The sequence below is a fragment of the Sceloporus occidentalis genome, unplaced genomic scaffold, assembly GCF_023333645.1.
Source record: "Sceloporus occidentalis isolate IW3139 unplaced genomic scaffold, rSceOcc1.0.p SCAF_9, whole genome shotgun sequence".
NCBI lineage: Eukaryota > Metazoa > Chordata > Lepidosauria > Squamata > Phrynosomatidae > Sceloporus > Sceloporus occidentalis.
In genome coordinates this window covers 49,651,597-49,675,359 of record NW_028316989.1, presented here as the reverse complement: position 1 = coordinate 49,675,359, position 23,763 = coordinate 49,651,597, and the positions used below count along the sequence as shown (strand labels likewise).

The window sequence follows — 23,763 nt, the reverse complement described above, 5'->3', positions numbered from 1 at the left end:
GGCTGCTCCGCTCCGCTCCGCTCTCTGGGCGCTAGAGGGCGCCCTCTCTGCCGCCGAGCTCCCAGCATCCCCCGGGCGGCAGCGGCCCGGAGGATTCTGGGAGAGCTTGGCGGACCGTGGCTCAGCCTCTGCCCCGTCCCTTCGTGGCTCCTTGCCTCCCAGGGAGAGCCTCGGGCTCTGCGCCCGCTCGGGCCTGCAGTCCGAACTGGGCCGGGGCTCCCCTCCGCCCAGCCCCGGCCCCAGGCAGCAGCAGCCCCTCGCCCCCGGGCATCCGCTGCCCCGCCGAGGCCAAGGGCCCTTCCAGGGGCTCCGGGCTCCTCCTGGCCCCCGGCGGCAGGCGCCCTGAGGGAGGAGCCCCGGTGGGTGGCGCAGGGGCTCAGTGCTGCTCAAAGGCACAAGGCTGCTGCGAGTTCAGGGCCGGCGAAAGGGCTCCGGCGCCACTCCGGCGGCATCCTTCCGGGGAGGAGGCTGAAAGGAGTCCGGGGTGATGATGGGGCAATGAGCTTACGCTTGAAACCGCTGAGACACTGCTCAGGCGGCAGGAAGCGGCGGGTCAAGGACGCTTGTGCGTTCCTTTGGCGGTGGGTCGGGAGTGGAGGGTCTCCGGGGGAGTCGGCGGGGCCGACGCCGGGCCTCTCCCGCTCTCGCTGGCGGCCTCCCCGCCTTGGCTCCGGGGGCTCCAGAGAGGCATCTGCGTCAGCCGCTCGGAGGGACTTCTGCAGAAGAGCGGGGCAGGTGGAGCCAAGGTTTCCTTGACTGCTGCCGAAGAGGGAGGCCCCGGGGACTGGGGAGCCTCTGGGGGCTGCTCTTCTTCCCCTTCCTCGCCCCCCGGCCTTCGGGCTCTCTCTCGGCCTCGGCTGCCATGGGTCCCCGGCCCCTTCGCGCCCTCCTCCGGATGCGGCCCTGGGCGGGGGCAAAAGGGGCTGCCTGCTCTCGCTCTCTGGCCGGAGCCCCGTGCGAGGAGGAGGCAGCCCCGCGTCCTCCTCCTCCTCCTCCTCCTCCTCCTCTGCTTCCCGGGGAAGTGGCGGCGCAAGGCTGGCATCATTCCCAGGCAGGCGCCCCTCCCCAGAGAAACCGGCCCGACCGGCCCCTGCCCCGCCCGGCCTTCTGCCTCCTCCTTCCGGGGCAAAGTCCTCCTCCGCAGGGACCGCTCCCAGCCGCCCCACCCGCCAAGGCCCGCTCCCGCCCTTCAGCGCCCAGCCTCCCCAGCCCCCCTCGGGCGGCGCCGGCGCCGGGGTCCTGGGCTCTGGGCCCCTGCTGCGGCTCGGGAAGCGGCTCAGGCCGGGCGCTGCGGAGGGTCACCTGGACCGGGCTGAAGGGCCGGGCGGAGGCCGGGGAAGGGATCGGTGGGCGCCGCTGCTGCTGCCTGGGCGGCTCGGGCGTGTCCCGCGGAGGCTGGACTTTGCCCCTGGGCTGGCAGGAGCCGAGGCGGGGCGAGGCGGAGGCGGAGGGGTGCCTCTGAGGGCGTGCAGAGTGCCGGGGCTGCAGCTTTCCCCGGGGGGCTGCAGCACCAGCGCCCCTTCCCTCCCTCCTTCCCGGCCTCCGCCTGCGCTGTCCGCGGGGCCGGTGGTGCTGAAGCGCCTGCCCAGCCCTCCTCCTTTCCGCTGGCGGGGGGCCAGGCGGGGCGGCGTCATCTCCGCGGTCCCTCCTTCCTTCCTTCCCTCCGTCCTCCGCCTGCCTCGCCTCTCCTCGCCGCATTCGTCTCCGCTCGCCCTCTCCGTCCTCCGCGGGAGCAGCACCGGCGCCATGGCCAGCAGCAGCAGCAGCAGCAGCAAGGGCAGCAGTGCCGGCGGGGGCGCCTTCTTCGCCGCCCGGCTCCTCGCCTCCCGCAGCCGCCGCTCGGCCGGCCTCCTGGCTCTGGCGGGCGCCGCCGGGTCCCTGGCCGCCGCGGGCTTCCTCCTCTCCCGGGACCCGGTCGGCGCCTCCGCCGCCAAGCGCCGCCTCTACCCGCCCAGGTAGGCAGCCCCCGGCAGGCAGCCCGGAGCCACCCGGGGATCCCCGCACTGCAGAGGCCCTGCGGCGCCCTTGAGGAGCAAGCAAGCAAGGAAGGAAGGGGTCTCCCCAAAGGGACGGGCGAGACGGAGAAGGATCGAAGCCCCTCCGGAGAATCTGGGGTCTGGAGGGGCCGCGGGGCCTCGGTCCCCGAACGGAGGAGCTCTGCCTTTCCCCCGCAGGCCTCCCCTTCTCCCCCTCGGGAATGGCCGCAGCTCCGGCGGGAGAGCCCCGGGGGACTCAGGGGGGAGGCAGAGGGGGCAGAAAGGGAGAGCCCCCTCGACATCAGGGCTGGGCCCTCCTCCTATGGAGGCAGTGAAGGGGCCTCCGGGGCAGAAGGGGACTCCGGCGCCCCCCTCCGAAGGGAGGTCAGGCGAGGCTCAAAGCCCCTCTAAGCCGGGAAGGAGGTCAGGAGACGGCCGCGGATCTCGCTCTAAGCCGCTTAAGGAAAGCGCCTCCTGGAGGCCATCACCTCCTCCCCTCCCCCCCGGCGGCTCCTGGACGCGGCCACTCTCCGGAGGGAAAGGCCCCTCGGCCTCCTCCTCCTCCGGGGGCAGGGAAGGGGCCGCGGTGGGTCTCCACGGGGCAAGAGAGCCGCGGCGGACCCACAGCAGTCCCGAGGGAGAGCAGCCTCCCCCGGAGCCCCAGGGAAGGCAGGGAGGGGGGAGCCCGGGAGCCCCTGGGCATGAGCAGACCTCCCTCCCGCGGAAGGATAAATGTGGGGGGCTCAGCCGTGTGTGTGTGTGTCGGGGGGGCCCATAGGCATCCCCGTGTTTGAATGGCTCGCTTTCCCCTCGGCAGTAGCTTCTAAGGAGTCCTTGAGAGACGGATGTAACGCTCCCTTTCACGCTTTCTCTGATCCTCGGAGCACAAGGGAGGGGTCTGGGCCATCGAGAGACCCCCCCAAAGGAAACAGGGAGCAGACACACGATGCTTGGCGCTTCCCCAGGAGTCCTTTGGGCAACAGAGGAACGGGTGCATTTCACAGGAAAGGGGCATTCGTTTCCCCTAGACAAGGGCTGCTTCTCTGCGGAAGACACGCTTTCTGCCCCCCAAATGCCAGCCCCTCCAGCAGCTGCACAGAGCCCCTTTCCCCAGCCAAGGTCCTAATGCAGAGCGTGGCCCAGGCCCTCCCGCCCTCCCTCCCTCCCTCCTTTCTTCCTTCCTTCCCTCTTTTCCCTCCTTCCTTCCTTCTGCCCCACTCTCTCTCTCCTTCCCTCCTTCCTTCCTTCTGCCCCTCCTGACCCTGGCACTGATGCCCTGCCACCGTCTCCCTCCCTCCCTCCCTCCCATCCAGCGCGGAGTACCCGGACCTCCGGAAGCACAACAACTGCATGGCCAGCAACCTGACGCCGTCCCTCTACGCCCAGCTCTGCGACAAGGCCACCCCCAACGGCTGGACCCTGGACCAGTGCATCCAGACCGGCGTGGACAACCCGGGCCACCCCTTCATCAAGACTGTGGGCATGGTGGCCGGGGACGAGGAGTCCTACCAGGTGAACCGCGCATGTGCATGCGAAACCCCCCCCACACACATTATCCAGCCCTAAATGGCCATTATCCCCATTGACCCCCCCCTTCGGCCCTGTCCTGGCTCCAGGTGTTTGCCTCCATCTTCGACCCGGTGATTGAGGAACGGCACAATGGCTACGACCCTCGGACCATGAAGCACCCCACTGACCTGGACGCCAGCAAGGTGGGCCCCGGAGCTGGTCAGGGCACAAGGGCCCCTCCGTTCCCGGTTCTGCCAGCCACTGGGCAGACTGCTCTCGTCCCAGATTAGCCCTTCAGGCCAAGGCCTTGGGGGGGGAGGGCAACCTTTCTCAATGGGTGGCTCCTCCTCCCAGAAAAGGAATTGGGGGCAGGCATCTGAGCTAAGCCTTTGGGCCCTCCCACCTTAAGCTCTCAAAGGCCAAGGAGAGTGGCATAGATGGCACCCAACCTGGCATTTGGGGGGCTTTGGTGCCTGGCACCGTCTGATTCCACTTCAGTACAGGAATCACTGTGCAAAGACAAATGTGGACTTCCCTTCTGCCTTTCACTTTCCCAAGCTTCTCTTACTTTATGATCTGCCCTGTCTGCTCATGATACGCCCAAAGTATGGCGGCCTCCGATTAGTGATTTTGGCTTCTGGAAGAGTCCAGGTTTGATTTGCTCTCGGTCAGATTCATTTATCTGGAGGATAAAAGAGAGTCAAAACAGGTTTTGAGGTGAAGGTCAAGTGAGCTTTAGTTTCCTCTGTTCCAAAACTGGTGCAGACAAGGAACCGGGAACCAACTTCATCACAAAGGGAATGGGGAAAGTGTTCCTGTTGTTTCAGGGATAGCAAAGTCTGTGCCAGCCCCTGCATAACCAAAGCAGAGCTACTAGTGCTTTACATGCAGAACGTTAGAATGCAGCTTTTACATAGTACATCTCTCTCTCACTCTTGACAGGCGCACATCTGTGAGTTGGAAAGCATTATTTATACGCTGCCACTGAGCGCCTAAAGGCGGTATTGCAGGCACTGCAGAAATAGGCCCATTAATATTAATGCCGGCATGTTTAGAACCAGAACTGCCACCGTCTGTCCTGGGGCTCCTTTGTAGGTTGCCGACTGCGCTCCAGATGCCCCTTTTGAAGGCCTTGGGGGGCAGTTCTGGGGCCAGAGACGCAGCCTGTCTCCTTCGGGGCCCAGAGGGCAAGTGGATCCTGCAGGCGTCAGGCACCGTTTAGGGTAATGTCTGTGGGGAACACCACTCTGAATGCGGACAGAGCGGCCCACTGGCCTGGCTGGCAGTCCAAGGGGCTGATCGCTGGCCACTGTCTCCAGAGTGGGTGCCCTGGAAGGCCCTCAGGAGGCAGCAGCCTGCTAATGGACGGTGGGAGGCAGGAGATCTTCAGGTGGTCAGCATTGGCCCACCTCAGAGGGGCAGAATCAGCAGCAGAAGCACAGAGAAAGCAGCCCTCCTCTTCTTGATGGCACCTGGAGGTCACCTTGCCTCGCCCCACCATCCCTCCAAAAGAGTTGCCAGCACAGGAGGAGGCCCCTTGGCGCATGGGGTGGGAGGGTGGGTCCCTGGCTCCCCTCCATTCAGTTCCTGCTGCTCAGATCTTGCCCAGTCACCCCTTCTTGTGTCTTGCCCCTTGCCCACCTGCCCCCACAGATCAAGGCCGGGCACTTTGATGAGCGCTATGTCCTCTCTTCCCGGGTCCGGACTGGCCGCAGCATCCGTGGCCTCAGCTTGCCTCCAGCTTGCAGCCGGGCAGAGCGTCGGGAGGTGGAGAAGGTTGCTGCGGAAGCCCTGGCAGGCCTGACGGGTGACCTGGCTGGCAAGTACTACCGTCTGAGCGAGATGACTGAGAAGGAGCAGCAGCAGCTCATCGATGTGAGTGTTGCCTTTCACAAGCAGAGGCATGCGCTGGCCCTCAGGCAGGTGGAGAGAGGCGGGTGCGCTAAAGCCAAGGCAGAGGTCAGGAGGCCAGGGTCACCCAGTGGGCAGCCACCTGCCCTCATAGTGGCTGAGCAAGTGGACAGAAGGCCCAGGGTCCACCTTCCCCACCTCACCTGGTACAGAGCAAGGAGGCAGATTGGCTATTAGGGAGGGCAGGATTTGGCCGAGCCACCTCTACTGGGTCTGGCTGCAGCCTGTTCCCTGGCTTAGCTGCCCACCTCACTTGCCTTGTCCCCCTCAATGGCCAGGGACTCTGGGAGCACCCCAGGAAGACACACACCCTGGTACTTAGGCCCACCTGTTGGCCAACTGGAGAGTCCCAGAAGCATGGCATCCTGGCTTCATGCCAAGCGCCACCTCTCCTTTTCCTCCCCTTCAGGACCACTTCCTCTTCGACAAGCCCGTCTCCCCACTGCTGACGGCTGCAGGAATGGCGAGGGATTGGCCAGACGCCCGAGGAATCTGGTACGGCTGCGGTGGCTGCTTTTTTGGCTGCTTTCTCTGCTTGGCATGGGGGCATGAAAAATGCCCTTGCTCATTTGCAAGCCAAACTACTTCTTGCCAGGCAGAGGGACGGAGAGCGGGACTGGACTTCTGCAATGGCTGAACAACCAAGGAACAGTGCCTAGGAAGCCTGGCTGAGGCCCAAGTGGCATGGTGGAGGGCTCCCATAGTGCATCTGTGTGGGGCCCGTTAGCAGAAGAAAGGGTGGGACCAGCCTTTCGAGGGCAGGAGGAGGTTTGCACTGGGAAACTGGCCCCATGCCCTACAAACAGAGCCTTGCCATGGCCACCCGGTGCCTGGTAGGGCATCTGCCCTTCCCTCCTTGTGAGTCCAGTTCCTCACACACCTGTGCCCATATCTCCATTATTCAGGCACAACCATGAGAAAACCTTCCTGCTCTGGATCAACGAGGAGGACCACACCCGCATCATCTCCATGGAAAAGGGGGGCAACATGAAGAGGGTCTTTGAGAGGTTCTGTCGGGGCCTGAAGGAGGTGGGTGCTGCTGCATCCTCCTTGCTCTGGGACCCCCGGGGTCCTTGTGCATCCGGGGAGCTGCTCCTGGCCTGCAGGGGTGGTCTGTGTGTGTTTTTGGGGAGGGGGGCTATGTGAGTGAACAAGTGAGTGACCAGCATCTTCTGGAGACCAGCACAGCATGGCGGGGGGGGACCTTGTGTAGGAGATCAGAGCTGCTCCTGCCATGCCCACAGGTGGAGCGTCTGATCCAGGAACGAGGCTGGGAGTTCATGTGGAATGAGCGGCTGGGCTACATCCTGACCTGCCCATCCAACCTGGGCACAGGGCTGCGTGCCGGCGTCCACATCAAGCTGCCCCTCCTCAGCAAAGTAAGACTACCAAGGCCAGAATGGGAAGGACCTTTGCCAATGCCCCACATCCCTTCCTGAGCTGATCATAAGCCCAAGAGAGGAAGGGGCACTGCCAAAAGAAAGCTCTGCCCCCTCCCACTAGCCTGGGTCAGGGTTTCTCAGGGGACTGAACTCTATCCTGCCCCAGTCCCAACCCATGCCTTGCCACCTTCTGCAGGACAGCCGCTTCTCCAAGATCCTGGAGAACCTGAGGCTGCAGAAACGTGGCACGGGAGGAGTGGACACGGCAGCCACAGGGAGCACCTTTGACATCTCCAACCTGGATCGTCTGGGCAAATCAGAGGTACCTACAGAGAATCGGCTCTCTTGGGGTCAAGTGCCACTGGGCGAAGGGGCAGAGGGATGTGGGGCAGCGGGGACGGGGAGGAGTGCAAAGGGGCTGGGAGGGAGGTACAAGTTGTTCCATGTCAGCCTACCTCGTGTCTCCTCCACCAGGTAGAGCTGGTGCAACTGGTGATCGATGGGGTGAACTACCTGATCGACTGTGAGCGCCGCCTGGAGCGTGGCCAAGACATCCGGATCCCATCCCCCGTCCCACAGTTCCGGACCTGAGACCAGTGAGCCTGGTCTGGGGCCTGGGCTAGAGGGTGCGGATGCCCACTCTTGTGGCTTCACCCACTAACTGCTCCCCATAAAGTCTCCAGCCACTGCTGCAACATCTTTGTGCCTCTGCCTGTTTCTTCCCCTTGGAGTGTGTGGGGAGGGGGAGGAAAAGGGGGTCCAGCCTGACCTAGCTCAGCAAACCCACAGGGAATGGCCAGCATGAAGAGATGACCGCACAGTAGCTAAGTGTCCACTCTGCAGCCAGAAGGCCCTGATTCAACAGATGGTGTGCCTCTGATGGGAAGGAGCCTAGGGGTCTAGAGAATGCAAACCAGCTAGGGACACACGCTGGGGACAGACATGCACCATGGCCTGATGAAGAAGCTGGGCATGGAGGGCTGTGGCACAAGCCATAGGCTTTATTGCAGGCCCCAATCCCCCCACAGACACAGCAGAAGGCAAGGGAGAAGCAGCAGGGAAACAGCTGGGTGGCAGCGCTCCGATCTGTTCCAGCCTGTTATGGGAGGGAGAAGGAGATGGAGGGGGGTCAGCAACGCACAGGGCTCCTTCCCAAGGCCTTCTAAGAGTCAGGAGGGAGGGTGGCTTACCCCTCTGGTCCTGGCAGGCCTGCCCCTCGCAGTGGGCCAGCGCCAGGGCTTCTCTCTGCTCCGGGCTGAGCAGCCGGGACTGCTGAGGCGTCACTGCTGAGGCCTGGAGGCTGGTCAGGCTGCGGATCTGGCCTGGGCTGAACACCGCCTGTGGATGGGGTGGGGGTGAGGAGACCCACCTCAACCGGGCAGGGGGCTCCCCACCATCCTGGCTAGCTGGGCATCGTGCCAGGGGTGGGCAGTGCCTCTTCCTGCCTCAAAGGCCTCTCTGAACCCCCAGTCCCCACTCTACAGCCACAGGTGCCTCCCTTCCAGACCCTTGGCCTCCAGCCCCACTCCCAAGGTCAGCATGACACTCACGGTGAATTTAGGCGCAGGGATCAAGGCCACAGCACATGGGGTCAGAGCCCGAAGCTGCTCTGGCACCAGGGAGGAGAGGGTGAGGTCTGGCAGCCCTGCTGGGAAGGGAAAAGAGAAGAGGCAGAGAGAGGGAAGCAGGGAGGACTGGTCCAGAAAAGAGATGCCTGTCGCCTGCCCCTTGTCCCCCTCCCCACATACTCCCTGCAGCCCAGATGGAAAAGGCAGCCCTCCCCCTGCATTACCTGCCAGGGTCCCAATCTCAGTGAAAATGCCGGGGCCCCAGAAGGCTGCAGGACCAAAGGCAAGGGGCCCCTCCAGCTGCCCAGCCAGGGCCTCCAGCTTCTCTTCTGAGCAATGGAGCATGAGAGAGCCCACAAAGGGGGCTGCTTTGCTGCAAACATGGGAGGAAAAAAGCAGGTCAGGGAGTCATGGGCCAGGCCACTAGCCAGAGAAAAGCATAAAAAGGCAGGAGGTCAGGATCAGAGGAGCTGGTGGAGCAGGGCAGAGATGGGCTTTGCACCCAAAGTGAAGACAAGACCACCCCAGCTGAACTGTCTCTCTAAAGACCACTCTCTGTGGGCCAATTGAGACCAGGATCCCCCTCAGCAGCTCGCCCAGCAACCCCTTCCTGTCCTGGCCACCCCCATTCATTGCAGCCTTTGCTTCCGCACCTGAACTCATGGCCGCTCAACTCCTGGATCTCGCCCACCTGCAGTCCACACAGGAGGTGGCCCAGGGCTACCAAGTCCAGCATCCCCAGGCTCTGCCCACTCTGTTGCCTCTGGCGCAGGAAGCGGCTACTCACAGCTCGCATCTGGCAAAGGAGGAAAAAGATGCATGGAGAGAAGCAGGAATCCTGATGGCAGCCAGATCCAGATGCCCCCCTGGAAAAAGAGGGCCAGGAAGTCCCTTTGCGGCTGGTTGAGGGGAGAGAAGGAGGACATGGGCATCCTTGGCCCTATCTCATGGAGGAAGAGGAGGAGCCTCACTCACCTGTCTCTCTGTCCAGCCTTCCAGCCCCCCCAGGACAGCCAGGACCCCCCAGTCAGGGATCTCCAGCCCATGTAGCTCCTCTTCTGTCAGGTGGAGGGCCAGCCAGCCCAGCTCCAGCAGCTCCAACTGCCCCATTGCCCTCACAGGCCCCAGGACCTGCAGACACAGAGGGGCCCTCAGCCAGTGCAAAAACCCCTACTGAGTCTCCCTGCCCACCTCCCTCTTGCCTAGAAGGGCCCAAAGCATCCCAGACCAGGAGCGGATGCGATGGGCCTTTAGGAGCAGGGATGGGCCATGTTACACTTCTGCTTGAGGAGACAGGTACTTGGTTGGAAACCCACCTGCTTGGCTTTGTGGAGGGCAGCTTGACCCTGATCTGGGCTGAGTGTGGGATCCTGGCTAATGACACTGAGGCAGTCGTGGAACTGGCCCTGGTCCATGGTGTGGATCTGGACCGCGCTCCAGGCAGAGGGAAACGTGGCCCGGAGGTCAGAGCAAGTGGGAATAGACCCTGTGGGCACAGAGATGGCCAGTGGGGGGAAAGGACAGGGGGCACAGAGGGGACCCTGTCCCATCATGCTGTGTTGTGTGGCTGCAGAGGAGGCCTGCCACACATCAGGCTCAGAAGCTCACCTTCTGGGTCTCCCTCCAAGCTCCTCCTCACCAGCGCCTCTTTCTGGGCCTGCACTCGCCTTTGCCGCCTCTGCTGCTGCCTCCAGTCTGCTCCTGGGAGGCTGCTGCACAGGCGCCCACCTTCACTCGCCTCCCAGGCCCTCTGGCTCTGCAGCAGCTGCTCCACAACGTCCCTGCGCAGCGCTGCCTGGATGGATGGGGCAGCCAGTGAGGGAAGGAAGGGTCTGGGGGGGGGAGAGTGCACTGGTAGAGCACCATTTGAGGGTTCCCTCCCTCTCCAACTCTCACTCCCATCTCTCTCCAATGGCCCCAATGGTCCTGCGCAGGAAACTCTCATTGGAGGATCTGGGGGACCCCCCTCCCCACAACTGGATCCAAAGGTGGTGGTGGTGGTGTTGATGGTGGGCTCCCTGGGCAGCTTTATGTTCTGATGCCAGAAAGGACATGCACCATGGCCAGTGGGAGGGATGGAGGGATTGAGGGACTCCCCTAGGACCCTCGTCCAGCCACAGATGTGCAGGGCCAGTCCCTTCTTCACCCTTCCAGCCACAGGCCCCAAACACATGGTCTCCCTCACCTGGGCAATTTGCTGGACGCTCACCAAAGGAAGCAGGAAAACCAAATGGCCCAGCTGCTCCAGCTCCACCCAGCTCCAGTGCGCAGGATCCCTGTAGTAGGGTCAGACAAGGGGGTGGGGGTGCTCAGACCATGGGGGGCTCAGGGAGGTAGGGGAGGGGAGAAGGGGCCCTCCTCCACTCACCCCAGCGCATCAACCAGCCGTTGCCCAAGTGCCTTGGTCATCTCTTCCTCCAGGCAGGCCTCACGCAGCTCATCCAGGTGATACAACAGCATTGCAGGGTCAATATGAGCCACTGTTTGGGGGTCAAGAAAACCCACAAGGGGGCCAAGGAGGTGCAGGACAGTGGCAGAGATGCCCTCCTCCGGTTGGGGCATCTGATGAAAGAGAGAGGGGCCACGTGGCTGAGATTCACCCTTCACTTTACTGAGAAACCATGGGGCAAGCCTGGTCTTCAGATGACGTGCAGCCACTGGGGGCTCTGTGATCAGGATGAGAGCCCCTGGGGCCAAGCCACTGCATGGGGTGTGTGTGCAGGAATAGCAGGGACCCCATCTCCTTGGAGGGCAAACATATGTGCCTTGCGCGCTGAGGGGACAAGAGAGACCCACACACCCAAGGCCACCCACCAGTCCCATCTGCTCCCCAAATGGCTGCTCACGACCTCCCTCCTTCCCTTTACCAGAGCCTGCAGACTGCGCTGGGCAAGTGTTGCCCGCCGAGTGGGTGGCATGGCCAGCAGGCTGCGGGGATTTCTCCTCACATAGTCCAGAATTAGCAGGATGGGCGCCGCAGGAAGTTTGTCCAGAAGAGGAGCCCTGAGCCATCAAGGGAGGGAAGGAATCAGAGGCCAGGCAGCAGGAGGGGAAGAGAAGTCCGTTTGGGCAGGTGTGCTTGGAGGCAGGGGCCCTGCCCTAGATCCAGCCCAGACTTCTCCAGGAGGAGTGCTAGGCTAAGCTCCCATGGAGCCAATCAAGGACATTGGAAGGGGGCAAAAAAGGATGAAGGGAGGGTGTTGGGGGTCTGGCTTCTGGGATGGAGCCAGGAGGTCACCTACGGCAAATCCAGGAGGAACTGGGGCCCCAGTTGTGTCATCTCTCTGACAGTGAGTCCCGGCTCCTTCTGTATCTCTTCCCAGATGCACCCTCTCTGGAGACAGAAGAACACCATGCCAGCCTCTCGGAAGCTAAACATGTTGCATGCCCATGTGCAGCAACCCCATCCCACTCACCCCACGGCTGCAGAAGGAGCCAGAAAGGGCTAGCAGCATGCAGGGAGGGCCGCCACCCCACCCCACCTCCTCCCTGCTTTCCCTCCTTCCTCACCAGCGTCCAGGGGAGGCAGCAGCCTTGGCTGTAGAGCGCTTCCAAGACAGCAGGGAAGTCGGCCCTTTCCCGTAGGGCCTGGAGGGAGGTGCAGGACATGCCCACTGCCAGGCATCCCATTGCCCTGTGCCAAGGGAGAGAAGGCACCTTAGGCACTTTGACTAAGTGGACAGGAGGAAGGATCCCCAGCAAGGGACAAAGAGTGATCTGCCTTGAGGGGCAGGATCCCCCCTTACCTGATCACATCCTGAGTCACATTGATCCTGGCTTCCATTTTCTGCCAAAGGAACTGGGCCTGAAAGAGAAGGATGGAAAGGCCAGCTTGGTGATGAGTCCACCTTGGCATTCCTTCCCCTGGGCCTCACTCCCCTCTGGCCCCTACCTGTTGTGGGGCCCAGGGAGCCTCTGGGTACCAGCCACCCCTTCCCAGCAGGGCCTGAGTGTCCACCTGCAGAAGCTGGAGAGGGAGGATGGGCAGAAGGCAATCCAGGTGGGTGCTGAGCACAGATAACTGTGGGCTGTGCCTCTGCGACAAATGCAATGGGGGAGTGAGGAGGGTACAGCTGAGGCTTCCCTGGCCAACCCCCTCCCCTGGGTCCCCACCCCAGCAGTCAGTCACCCCAGGGGCTCTTCTCTGATACCTGCAGGGATGCCTGGAGCAGGGCTGCTTTCTGGGGGCCCGAGAGCTGAGGGACGGTGGGCCCCACACAGGCACAGCCCTCAGCCAGCAGAGCAAGCACAGCCACCGCTAGGCTCTGGGGGCCCAGCCCTGGCAGCAGGGAGCACAGGGGCCCAGCCCCACCCCACGTCACCTGCGGAGAAGACAAGCGCATGTGGTGGGTGGGCGGCCGAACAGGTGGGAGTTCACAGAAGCACTTGGACTTCTACCTCCTCAGGAACATGGCATGCGAGGAGGTGCCTTTGGAGCAAGCAAGCACACTGGTCATTTGTTGTGGTTCTTGAGTGCCCTCAAGTCATTTCTGACATAGGGCAACTCAACGGCAAACCTTGGCAAGATTTCTTCACAGAGGGTTTGCCAGTATTGTCTTCTTATGAGGCTGAGAGAGTGTGACTTGCCCAAGAGACTGAGCCATGGAGCTCTAGTTTCCAGAGCCACAGTCCAATGCTCACACCAATACACCACACTGGCTTGTCATTTCCTCCATTACAAAGGGAATAAGATAACAGACTGTATCAGTTAAAAGTGAAACTGAGAGCAGCTGGGCTGTGGTGGGGCTCCCCTGATTCCCAGGGGTCTCCTCCCACCCCACACCCCAGTCTGGCCCTTCTTTCCTCAGATGGCCAAACAGCCCCAGTCACCTAGATTGGGGAACTGGGCAAAGTGGGGCAAGTCTGTCTAGGCCAACTTAGTCTGAGTACTTTGAGCCCACCCAAAAGGGAGCTGGTGGGCAGCAGAAGAGTGGGCTTGGAAGATGGAGCTGTGGTGCTTCTCCTGAGCCCCTCAAGCAGAGTGAGGACTCCACCCAGACTCCTCTCCTGGCACTCACATTTTCCAGTTGTACAGCCTGGGAGAGCAAGAGGAAAGCCTGAAAGGAGAGAAGCAGCCTCAGTGCCAGGAGCTGGAGGGGGTCCTGCTGCCACCCCCATGCCAGACCTCAGGGCCATGAACCCATCTGCGGGGTGGGGGGAGGTGGCACCAGCAGTGTGGGCACTGAAGGACTCACCTGGGCATGGCTCAGTTGTGCCATTTGCAGGTCAGGGAGAATTGCCACCACCTGGGCATCAGACAAGTTCTGTAGGAGATCCACCCGCACTGCAGGCATGAGGCTTTGCCAGGCATGCAGCTCTTGGGAACCCGGAGCAACTGGATGCAGCAGCCCCACCAGGATGTGTGCCAGCTATGAGGGTGAGGAAAGGGCAGATCAGAGACAGGATGGTCATCTCCTGCCATGGGATGACAATGGGGGCTTTGCTTTGGGAGGGAGGGGTGTAAAGCCCAAGGGTGCAAACCCAGAGAGGAAGGAGCTTCTGCTGGTCACCTCCTTCAGCAGAAGTTTCCTCTTTCTTGCAGATGAACCCCAGAAGGACATTTGAGCCCAGGCTCCAGGTGAGAGAAGACCACTGAGCCCTCCTGGACAGAAGGACCTGGTGCACCCTGGCACCCTCTGAGGAGCCTGAGACTGATTTCAGGTGCCACCCACCTGTCCCTGAGGGTCCAGCAGCCCATTGGCCACACATTCTAGGAGACGTTTCTCCACCGGTCCCCAGAGATCGTGCAAGGCGGAGATCTTGTGCAGCTCCTCCAGGCTGAGAAAGCAGATGAGGGAGCCAAGCCTGCCAAGACAGCGCTGTCCTTCAGAGGCCCTAAACCTCCCACCCACCTTGCTCTGTCCTGCCAGCCCCAGGCCTTCCAGCTGCTCACCCACATCCTCCCAGGCCCTGCCTGCCAGAGAATGCCCACCTCAACAGGGCCAGATGCTCCTCCAGCTCCATCTAAATCACATCCTGTAGACATCACAGCCTCTCAGGGGCAGCAGAGGCAAGTGGCTTTGTCTGCAAACCTGGGAGGGCTTGAGGTTCCCAGTCCTTCCAGTCCAGAGCCAACACCAAGAGGACTCTTCACTGCAGCCCCCACCCCTACAAACCCTAGGCTGGATGGTGCTGTGCGGACGCAACACTGAAAGACCCTGTCTTTCCTGCCACTGCCACTGCCACTGCTACCACCGAGGGAGATTACAGACGTTGATTTCTGCCTGTGTTGGGTTGCATTTGCAGAGCCTGGCCTGACTGCACTCTGACTTTTGACTCTGCTGTTTGATTGTCCTCAGCTCCTCCAAGGGCCAAGGAGCCGACCTCTACAGCCTGGTTGAGGAGGTGGTTAAAATATGTGGGGGAAGAGGAGCAATGATCAATGATGGCAGCCCAGTTCCATCCCATCGAAGAAGAAGCCCTTAGCAGGCCGCCGGCTAAACGGTTTCCAATATCAGGCACTAATTAAATGGCTAATTGAAGTGCCTGGGCTGAGGAAACCTCATTCCCAACAGCAATTATAGTCATTAAGGGTAAGAGGCTGGTGGGGGAAGGAGAGAAGGCCTTTCAGAGGTGCAGTGCGCACACTGGCTCCTCCTGAGAAGTGCAAGGTCAGAGAGGCTGGGCCACAGGGACGCCCCTCTCCATCCGCCTTCAGGACGAGGGCCCTGCCCTGCAACTCTTTGCCTCCCAAAGCCCTCCTTTGTGCAAAGAGAAAGGAGAGAGGTGGGGAAACACCGCAGGGCCACTGCTGCCTTGCAATGGGCACCTCATAAAACTGCACAGAGAGGGCACATCAACATTTCCACCGGGAAGCACCCACAGCTTTGATACAACTTTGCAATTGCTACAAGCCCCCAGCCCCCAGGAACTGCTCCAGGGCTCACAGAGCACCTCTACCAAGCAGTAGTAACTTTGGAGAAATAACTCTAAGGCAGCACAACTGGCCTCATGACCAAGGCCACCAAGCTGCAACTAGAGTAGCCTTGGGCTCCTTTTCTTTGGAACATCAAGGTGCACGAAAAACACATCTCCCCTCCTATACTTCGATAAAGGAGGCAGGTGTGAGGGAGATAGATTGCCTTGGGGGTCTTCAGGTTTTGTCTCTGCCTCTGAACACCTGCTGTGGCAGCTGCTAAGGGAATGTGCCACAACCGTGGCAACCCTGTCTCTCCCCACCACCCGATCACCTCCCTTGCAGCCTCACCTGTGCACCAGTTCCTCTGTGCTCCTGTGGCTCCCAATGGCCACACCGCGAGCCACGTGACGCCCCTGGACCACACCCAGGTCTACTTCCTGCCAGCCATACGCCAGTGCTTGGATCTGGAAAGAGCAGAAGGATGGGGTCTCTCTCTGTGGGCACCTCCCTTGGCAGAAGGCAGGCAAGGAGAGGCAGCCTGGGACAGCCCTGGCCCCTTGCATGGGCCTTGGCCCTCTGTCCTTGGAGAGCCTGTATCTGGGCCCCAGCTCTCTCCTAGAAGACTGCAGAGCAGGACACGGCAAAGGGGGCTCTCTCCAGGGCCAGGGGCACCTATGCCTCCCCTTCCCCAGAGTTCCCATAGCCCAACGCACCTGCTGAGGTGTGAGCTGAAGGAAGTGATGGAGGGGCAGGTGAGGGAGGAGAGGCCCGACGGTGTGCAGGAACTCAGGGGGCCAGGAAGGAATGTCCCCCAGCTGCCTGGTCTGCAGGAGCCGCCGCACAAGGGCCCGCTTCTGTGCTGGCGTCATTCTTGCGCTCTGGCTGCTGATTATGGCCAGCCTGGGAGAGGGGCAGGAAACAGAAGGCAACCATCAGCAATGCCAGCTCCCCTTGCCCACCTGCAGAAGACCATGAGGTAGGTGCCCAGTGGTCCCTATGGACCCTTGGGGAGTGTAAGGCTCCCTCACCCAAGATCCCTAGGAGGCCCAGCTAAGGTGGCCCCAGAAGCACCTCAGGTGGGAAAAGAAAAGACAAAGGGGCCCTCTGGGGAGGGAAGTAGGGCACTCTGCATGTGTACAGAAGCTCTCTTTCCTGAAGGCCCCAGGGATAGGCCAAAGCTAGATATGGGTTTCAGAACCAGGCCAGGGTCAACCTGAGGCCCAGGACCAAAGTTCTGAGGAGGCGGTCAGAGGAGGCGAAGCATGTTATTGGCATGGCCAGTCTAGTCCAGCCTGGCTGGTCACTCACACACTGTTGTTGGCCAGCAGGGCAGGCGGCAAGTGCAGGATGTCTGGCACGGTCATGGCAGGAACAAAGTGGGAGAGCTGGAGGGCGAGCTGGGGACTCAGCCTTGGAAGCGTGCTCAAGAGCTGCACAATCAGCAGCCGGAGCACTGGGTCCTCCCAGGGAGACACCTGCAGAAGAGGAAGAGGGAAGGCAGCCGATGAACAGGGGTTTCCCACTGATGCCCAGTCTAAGGAGCGGGCCCCAAAACAGGAGACAAAAACCCCACTGGAGAGCTGGAGCAAGTCAGCGACACTGCAGGGCTAGTATAAATAAATAAATAATAAAATATTTATTTATAGCCCGCCTTTCCGTAGATCAAGGCAGGTTACAACAATATCAGTTACAGGATAAAACACGATAAACAGCAAATATACATTAAAATCACAGTACAATTCACAATATCACAATATAACAATATCCAGCTAGCATAGGATGTTCAACAACAAAAATAATAACAGTGGGGGGGAGGAAGGAGGCTACAAAGGAAAGGAATTAGAGGAAAGCTTTTTGGAACAGGAAGGTTTTTAGTTCCTTCCTGAACCGGTCAAGGGAGGTGGCCGAGTGGAGCTCACAGGGAAGCGCGTTCCAGAGCAAAGGAGCCGAGATGGAATAGGCTCTACGCGATGTTGTGGCGTATTTAGAATCTGGGACAGTCAACAAATGCTTCCCAGCCGATCTGAGTGTGCGGGGCGGATTATATGGGGAGAGGCGGTTCTCCAAGTACCCTGGGCCCAAGCCATTTAGGGCTTTATAGGTAATAACCAACACCTTGTATTGCGCTCGGAAGCGAATGGGCAGCCAACGGAGATCTTTTAATACTGGTGTTATATGGGTGGTCCTGGAAGATCCAGTGACCACTCTAGCTGCCATGTTTTGAACCAACTGTAGCTTCCGGGAATGGTACAAGGGTTGCCCCATGTAGAGCGCATTACAGAAATCCAAACGAGAGGTTACCAGAGCATGTACCACCATTTCAAGGTCCCTCCGGCCCAGGAAGGGTCGTAGCTGGCGTATCAACTGAAGTTGAAAACAGGTGCTCCTGACCGTCGCATCCACCTGAGATGTGAAGTGGAGCGACGAGTCCAGGAGCACCCCCAGACTGTGAACAGAGTCCTTCAAGGAGAGCGTGACCCCGTTCAGGACAGGTGGACAAACCTCCAATCCCGGACCGGGGGAACCTATCACAAGCACTTCCGTTTTCTCTGGATTCAAGCTGAGTCTGTTTACCCTCATCCTGCCCATTACCAAGTCCAGACAAGCATCTAGAGGAGAGATGCCATCCCTGGTCACTGCATCAGTCGGAGACACAGAGAAAACTATTTGGGTGTCATCAGCGTACTGATAACACCGCGCCCCGTGTCTCCGGATGATCTCTCCCAGCAGCTTCATGTAAATGTTAAATAGCATGGGGGACAGAATGTTAAATAGCACGGGGAACAGTATAATCTGCCTGAGTTAGTCCAGAGGGAGGAATCTGCGCATGGCCGAATCTTTCTTCACCTCACCGCCTCCTGGAAAGGCTCTCTTCCTGCTAAGCGGTCTCTGGCTCTGGGAAGCTCTATGGCAGAAATGCCCCCAGGGCACTATAGGCCTCAGAGCGCTGCCTGTCCCACTCCTCTGCCCCCTTCAGGTGCTGTCTCCTGGGCCTGGCCAGCCAGAGTGGCCACCAGCAGCCCTTTGAGGGGGGGCGGTAGGTCTAGGGTTTGATTTTTAACTCTATTGTCATTGATGTATTTTATTGTTGTAACCCGCCCAGATTCTTCGTGATTGGGCGGGCTATAAATAAATCTTTGTTGTTATTATTATTATTATTATTAGAAGGATCAGGGTAAGATGCGTCATGTACAAGGTGACCTTCTTGGCCAGACAGAGACATACATTCATACAATGCGAGTCTCTCCAAAGGCTACATTCAGTTGAGGTTTTACCAGGGCAGCTGTTTAAAGCACAGAAGCCCTGCTAAGAAAACTCTGCAGCCCTTGGGCACCTAGACCCACCTCTCTCCCTCCTCCCTACCTAGCATCCTAGAGCTGGAAGGGGCTTTAAGGGCCAGTGGTTCCATCCCCTGCTCCATGCAGGACCTCCAGCTAGAGCATCCCAGAAGCAGGGAGCTGTCCAGCCACTTTTGGAAGATGTCCTGAGAAGGAGGCCTCCACCTCTCTAAGCAGTTGGTTCCATCTCCGAACTGTTCTCACCCTCAAAACGTTCCTTCTAACGTTCAGCTGAAATCTATCCTCCTGTAATCTAAAACCTTTAGACCTAGTTCTACCCTTTGAGGCAGCAGAAAACAAGCCTGCCCCCTCCTCTCTGTGACGGCCCTTGAGGTATTTAAAGTCTGCAATCATGTCACCAAACTGAAAATGCCCAGCTCCTCAACCTTCCCTCATATGTTTTGTTCTCCATACCTCTTATCACCCATGTTGCCCTTCTCTGAACCTCCTCCAACTTTTCTGTATCCTTTTTATCATGAAGTGTTCAGAACTGAACACAGATGAAGCCTGACTAGTGCAGAATATAGTGGGACTATTTCTATGGTGCTGTTACTGCAGGAAAGAGCAGCATTTGCCTTCTTTGCTGCTGCATCACACTGCTGCACCATGTTCAGCTTATGATCAACAATAATCTCAAGATCCTTTTCACATAGAATCATAGAATCGTAGAGTTGGAAGAGACCACTAGGGCCATCCAGTCCAACCCCATTCTGCCATGCAGGAAATCCAAATCAAAGCATCCCTGACAGATGGCCATCCAGCCTCTGTTTAAAGACCTCCAAGGAAGGAGACTCTATCACCCTCCGAGGGAGTGCATTCCACTGTCGAACAGCCCCCTCACTGTCAGGAAGTTCTTCCTAATGTTGAGCTGGAATCTCTTTTCCTGGAGCTTGCATCCATAGTTCTGGGTCCTGTTCTCTGGAGCAGCAGAAAACAAGCTTGCTCCCTCCTCAATATGACATCCTTTCAAATATTTAAACAGGGCTATCATATCACCTCTTAACCTTCTTTTCTCCAGGCTAAACATCCCCAGCAGTTCCCTCAGTCGTTCCTCATAGGGCATGGTCTCCAGACCCTTCACCATTTTTGTCGCCCTCCTTTGGACACAGGGCTCCAGTTTCTCAATGTCCTTTCTGAATTGTGGTGCCCAGAACTGGACACAATATTCTAGGTGGGGCCTGACCAGAGCAGAATACAGTGGCACTATTACTTCTCTTGATCTAGACACTATACTTCTATTGATGCAGCCTAAAATAGCATTGGCCTTTTTAGCTGCCGCATCACACTGTTGACTCATGTTCAACTTGTGGTCCACTTGGACTCCTAGATCCCTTTCACACGTAGTTTCATTCAGCCAGGTGTCCCCCATAATCCTATATCTGTGCATTTTATTTTTCCGCCCTAAGTGCAATACCTTACATTTCTCCGTGTTGAATTTCATTTTGTTAGCTTTGGCCCAGCTTTCTAGTCTATTCAGGTCATTTTGAATCTTGATCCTGTCCTCTGGGGTATTAGCTATTCCTCCTCATTTGGTGTCATCTGCAAATTTGATAAGTATGTTCCCAATTCTGTCATCCAGGTCATTGATAAAGATGTTGAATAGCACTGGGCCCAGGACAGAGCCCCACTGGACACCCCACTGGTCACTTCTCTCCAGGATGAAAAGGAGCCATTGTTGAGCACCCTTTGGGTTCGGCCGGTCAACCAATTACAGATCCATGTAACAGTTGCCTTGTCTAGCCCACATTTTACAAGCTTGTTTGCAAGAATGCCATGGGAAACCTTGTCAAAGGCCTTATTGAAATCAAGATCTACTACATCCACAGCATTCCCTTCATCTACCAAGCTGGTAATTTTATCAAAGAAAGAGATTAGATTTGTCTGGCATGACTTCTTTCTCTGAAACCCATGTTGACTTTTTGTGATTATGGCATTGCCTTCTAGATGTTCACAGACTCTCTTTTTAATGATCTGCTCCAGAATCTTTCCTGGGATTGATCTCAGACTAACTGGACGATAATTGTTGGGATCCTCTTTTTCCCCCTTTTTGAAGATGGGGACAACGTTTGCCCTTCGCCAGTCTGCTGGGATCTCTCCTGTTCTCCAGGAGTTTTCAAATATGATTGCCAATGGCTCCGATATTACTTTTGCCAGTTCTTTTAATACATGCAGTACTACTGAGCCAAGTATCCCCCAACCTATACCTGTGCATTTGGTTTTTGTGGCCTAAAAGTTTAATTTTGCATTTGTCTGCATTGAGACATTTCATTACATTTATTTTAGGCCAATTTTCTAATTTATCAAGGTCCTTTGGAAGTCTTTCCCTATCTCCCAATGCGTTAGCCACCTCTCCCAGCTTTGTATCGCAAACTTAATAAGGATCCTCTCTGGCACATCGTCATGATAAAAATATTGATAGGGGACTTTATCAAATGCTTTGGTGAAATCCAGATCAATGATACCTACTGCATTCTTGCCATTTCCTAACCCACCTGTAACTGAGGCCAGGAGTGGTGCAAGAGAGCCAGAAACCACTGGGCAGCCTCACTTTCAGCTGACTGCAGCAATGTCTGGACCACCCTTGGGGGCAACTGCAAGCAGCAAGGGGGGCTAACATGAGGATGGAGGCCCACCCACCCCCTCGCACAATCGCAGCTAGAGGGGAAAGTGGGGAGCTCCTCGTGGAGCCATGGCACCTCAGCTGGGAAGGAGCAGAAGGGGGACTATGCCTGGCCACAGCAGGTATTTAGCTCTGCATTGGATCCAAGGAAGGGGGAAAGCGATGAAGGATCTGAGGACAGGCCCGCAGGCCGAGAAAGAGTTTACCTGCATGAAGAACCCCAGGGCCGTGGCCTTCTCTCCACTCTGTAGCAGATCCCAGATCAGAGGCTGTAGGAGGGGAGCACAGGGAGAACCAGTCAGGGGTCCCAAACAGAATGGCTACTGGGGAGGGGGGACTTGGCCAAATCTGCCCAGGAGTCACCTAACTGGTCCTCCCAGCCTCTTTGCCCTTTCCCTTGCTGCAAAAGGGAGCAGATGGAGGAGGTGGCCCACCTCATCCTTCATTCTCTGTGAGGTGCCCCCCTCGCCCACCTGCCACCTCCTGTGCAATCCCAGCAACTCACACTGAAACACTGCAGCAGCTCATCCTTGGCAGCAGCATCCTGTCCTTCCCGAAGGAACCAGCTCACGTCCTGCAGGGCAACGTGGGCTTGGAAAGAGGCCCAGGAGGAATAATTGCCCAGGAGGCCTGCCAGCAGTAGGTCCTGCCCGAGCGGCTGCCTGACCCCCTGGCCCACCTCCTCCAGGGCTGGCAAGGCAAGCAGGAAGTCCAGCAGCCACAGCAGGAAGCCAGCGGCACTGGGGACCCACTGGGGGCAGGAGGAGGAGGAGGAGGAGGAGGGTGGGAGGTCTGGGCACCAGACAAGCTGGGACAGCTGCCTCACCAAGAAGGATGAAGCGTGCTGACAGAGCCAGGTCGGAACAGGTGGCATCCCTGGCATCCACCAGAAGCAGCAACAGCAGGCCCTTCCTTCCTCCTCCTTGGCCAGGCAATGAAGCTTCACCCACGGGTGGATCCCTTGCAGGCCCTCCATGAGGGACCCACAGATACACACTAGTGCCCAGAACCTGCACCTGTGGCCTCCTCTACGCTTGCCCAGGAAGCTGGCATGGCAGGGGGCTTGCGGGATCCCCGTGGAAGAAGGATCACACCAATGGCTGCTCTGGTGGACTGTGGCATTTGGCCCAGGGTGGTGGCAGAGGACAGACAGCCACTGCCTCAGGTCCTTGAGGAACTCCCCCTGGCCAGGCCTGCTCGAGAGGTTCTGGGTCCAGAAGGTCCACCACTCCTCCTCCCCCTCTCCCTTCTCCAGAAAGCAATACCAGAGCAGAGGGGCATGGCCACTGGCAGTCTTGTTGAAATGGAGAGGAAAGGTCTCCTTGCAGGCCTGTGCCCAGACTGAGTCCCCCTCCATGGAAGAAAGGTACCAGGCAGCGTCTGAGCACATGGCTTCCAGGTCCAGAGGGGACTGGCCGGGCTCCTTTGAGCTGTTGAAGAGGTGGCAGTAGAGATAGAGGGTGAAGTTGGAGACCCCTGGCAAAGGAGGGGCGCTCCCATTGCAGGCTGCCTCCAGGAGGACCTCAGCTGGAGAGCGCCGGTCCAGGGAGGGCCCCTGGGTGGCTCTCGAAGTTCTCTCATGTCTTCTGGGCGCTGGTCCCCCATCAGGGCTTGGGCAGCCAGGCACAGGAAGAAGCCATTGTGGGAAGGCCCTGGTGCTGGCAATGCCCAGCATGCCAAAGCTCCAGCTGATGTTGTGCTTGATGCCCCTGCGACCAGCAGAAAAGACCATAGTTGGCGATGTCATGGTTCAAGAGTTCCCTTGGCCAGATAACGTGCAAAATGGAAGCTGGTCCTGCTGCCCACTGGACCCTGATGGATCCATCCCAACCTAGTACTCCCAATGCCACATCACACCATGCTGAAGGATGACTCTCTGGGCACTTGCCACCCACTGACCTTTGCCATGTGGATGAGGAGGCAGAACCAAGATGGCTTGTGCCGTCTGCCCCTCTGGGCACCCAGGAGTTGGGGGAAACCACTGCAGTCAACACAGGCACACAAACATACACAGAGACAGACACAGGCTCTTGGCTTGTGGCTATCTCCTGCCACTTACCAGAGGATCAGCTGCTGCAGGCTTCCTGGTGGGAAAAGGAGCAGGGAGTTAGCTCTGTGCCCCCTTCTTCATTTTGGGGCATCACCACATCACCACCCCCACAGGAAGGTCTGCAGCCATTTGTCCTGGACCCACCTATGGGGAAGATCCCATTCGGGTCAGTATGGGGAATACCAAGGGACTTGGAGGCCACCAGGAGGCCTGTTGCAAGCAAAACCTTCCTTCGGAAGCCAGTGAGGAGCGCAGGGCCCCCCTGCGGCCCCACAGCTCTGCCACAAGTGCCTTGGCTCCTCCACATGATTTGGGTCCAGCCCCTCACTTCAGGAGGCCCTGGTTGCCTGTGGAGGGCTCCTGGAAAGCCACTGAGAGCATTTTGGACAAACAGTGGCCGACCGGCACCCTTTTGGTTTCAGTGGGAGGAAGGAGGCCTCCCGTGGGCCCAGCAACCCAGAGAGAAGGGCCTGGGCCAGGGCTTCCATCAGGTTGTGGAGAAGCTCCCACTCCTGTCTCCTGAGTAAGCCCACAGGTGCCTGGTCTGTGC

The 23,763-nt window shown here is 58.9% G+C and overlaps 3 protein-coding genes across 3 annotated transcripts; 1 reads left to right on the top strand and 2 right to left on the bottom strand.

Annotated features, from left to right (window-relative positions):
- Positions 1-1,557: 1,557 nt before the first annotated feature.
- LOC149307555 (creatine kinase U-type, mitochondrial) lies at positions 1,558-7,475 on the top strand. The gene is made up of 9 exons (XM_089539448.1): positions 1,558-1,955; positions 3,290-3,488; positions 3,593-3,688; positions 5,139-5,360; positions 5,806-5,891; positions 6,302-6,425; positions 6,641-6,775; positions 6,975-7,100; positions 7,253-7,475. The coding sequence occupies exons 1-9, from the start codon at positions 1,747-1,749 to the stop codon at positions 7,367-7,369; spliced, it is 1,314 nt and encodes a 437-aa protein (XP_089395574.1). The 5' UTR covers positions 1,558-1,746; the 3' UTR covers positions 7,370-7,475.
- Positions 7,476-7,669: 194 nt separating this feature from the next.
- Positions 7,670-10,519, bottom strand: LOC149307554 (stereocilin-like). The gene is made up of 8 exons (XM_089539353.1): positions 10,286-10,519; positions 9,955-10,141; positions 9,663-9,832; positions 9,322-9,477; positions 9,000-9,142; positions 8,571-8,719; positions 8,329-8,426; positions 7,670-8,116 (listed from the first exon to the last, which is right to left on the bottom strand). Exons 1-8 carry the CDS (start codon positions 10,517-10,519, stop codon positions 7,670-7,672), a joined length of 1,584 nt encoding a protein of 527 aa, XP_089395479.1.
- Positions 10,520-11,852: 1,333 nt separating this feature from the next.
- Positions 11,853-23,520, bottom strand: LOC149307553 (stereocilin-like). The gene is made up of 15 exons (XM_089539352.1): positions 23,358-23,520; positions 23,223-23,247; positions 21,669-22,872; positions 21,370-21,432; positions 21,036-21,134; positions 16,514-16,680; positions 15,919-16,105; positions 15,554-15,669; positions 14,019-14,124; positions 13,542-13,715; positions 13,365-13,382; positions 12,498-12,668; positions 12,239-12,382; positions 12,093-12,151; positions 11,853-11,934 (listed from the first exon to the last, which is right to left on the bottom strand). Exons 1-15 carry the CDS (start codon positions 23,518-23,520, stop codon positions 11,853-11,855), a joined length of 2,778 nt encoding a protein of 925 aa, XP_089395478.1.
- Positions 23,521-23,763: the final 243 nt, after the last annotated feature.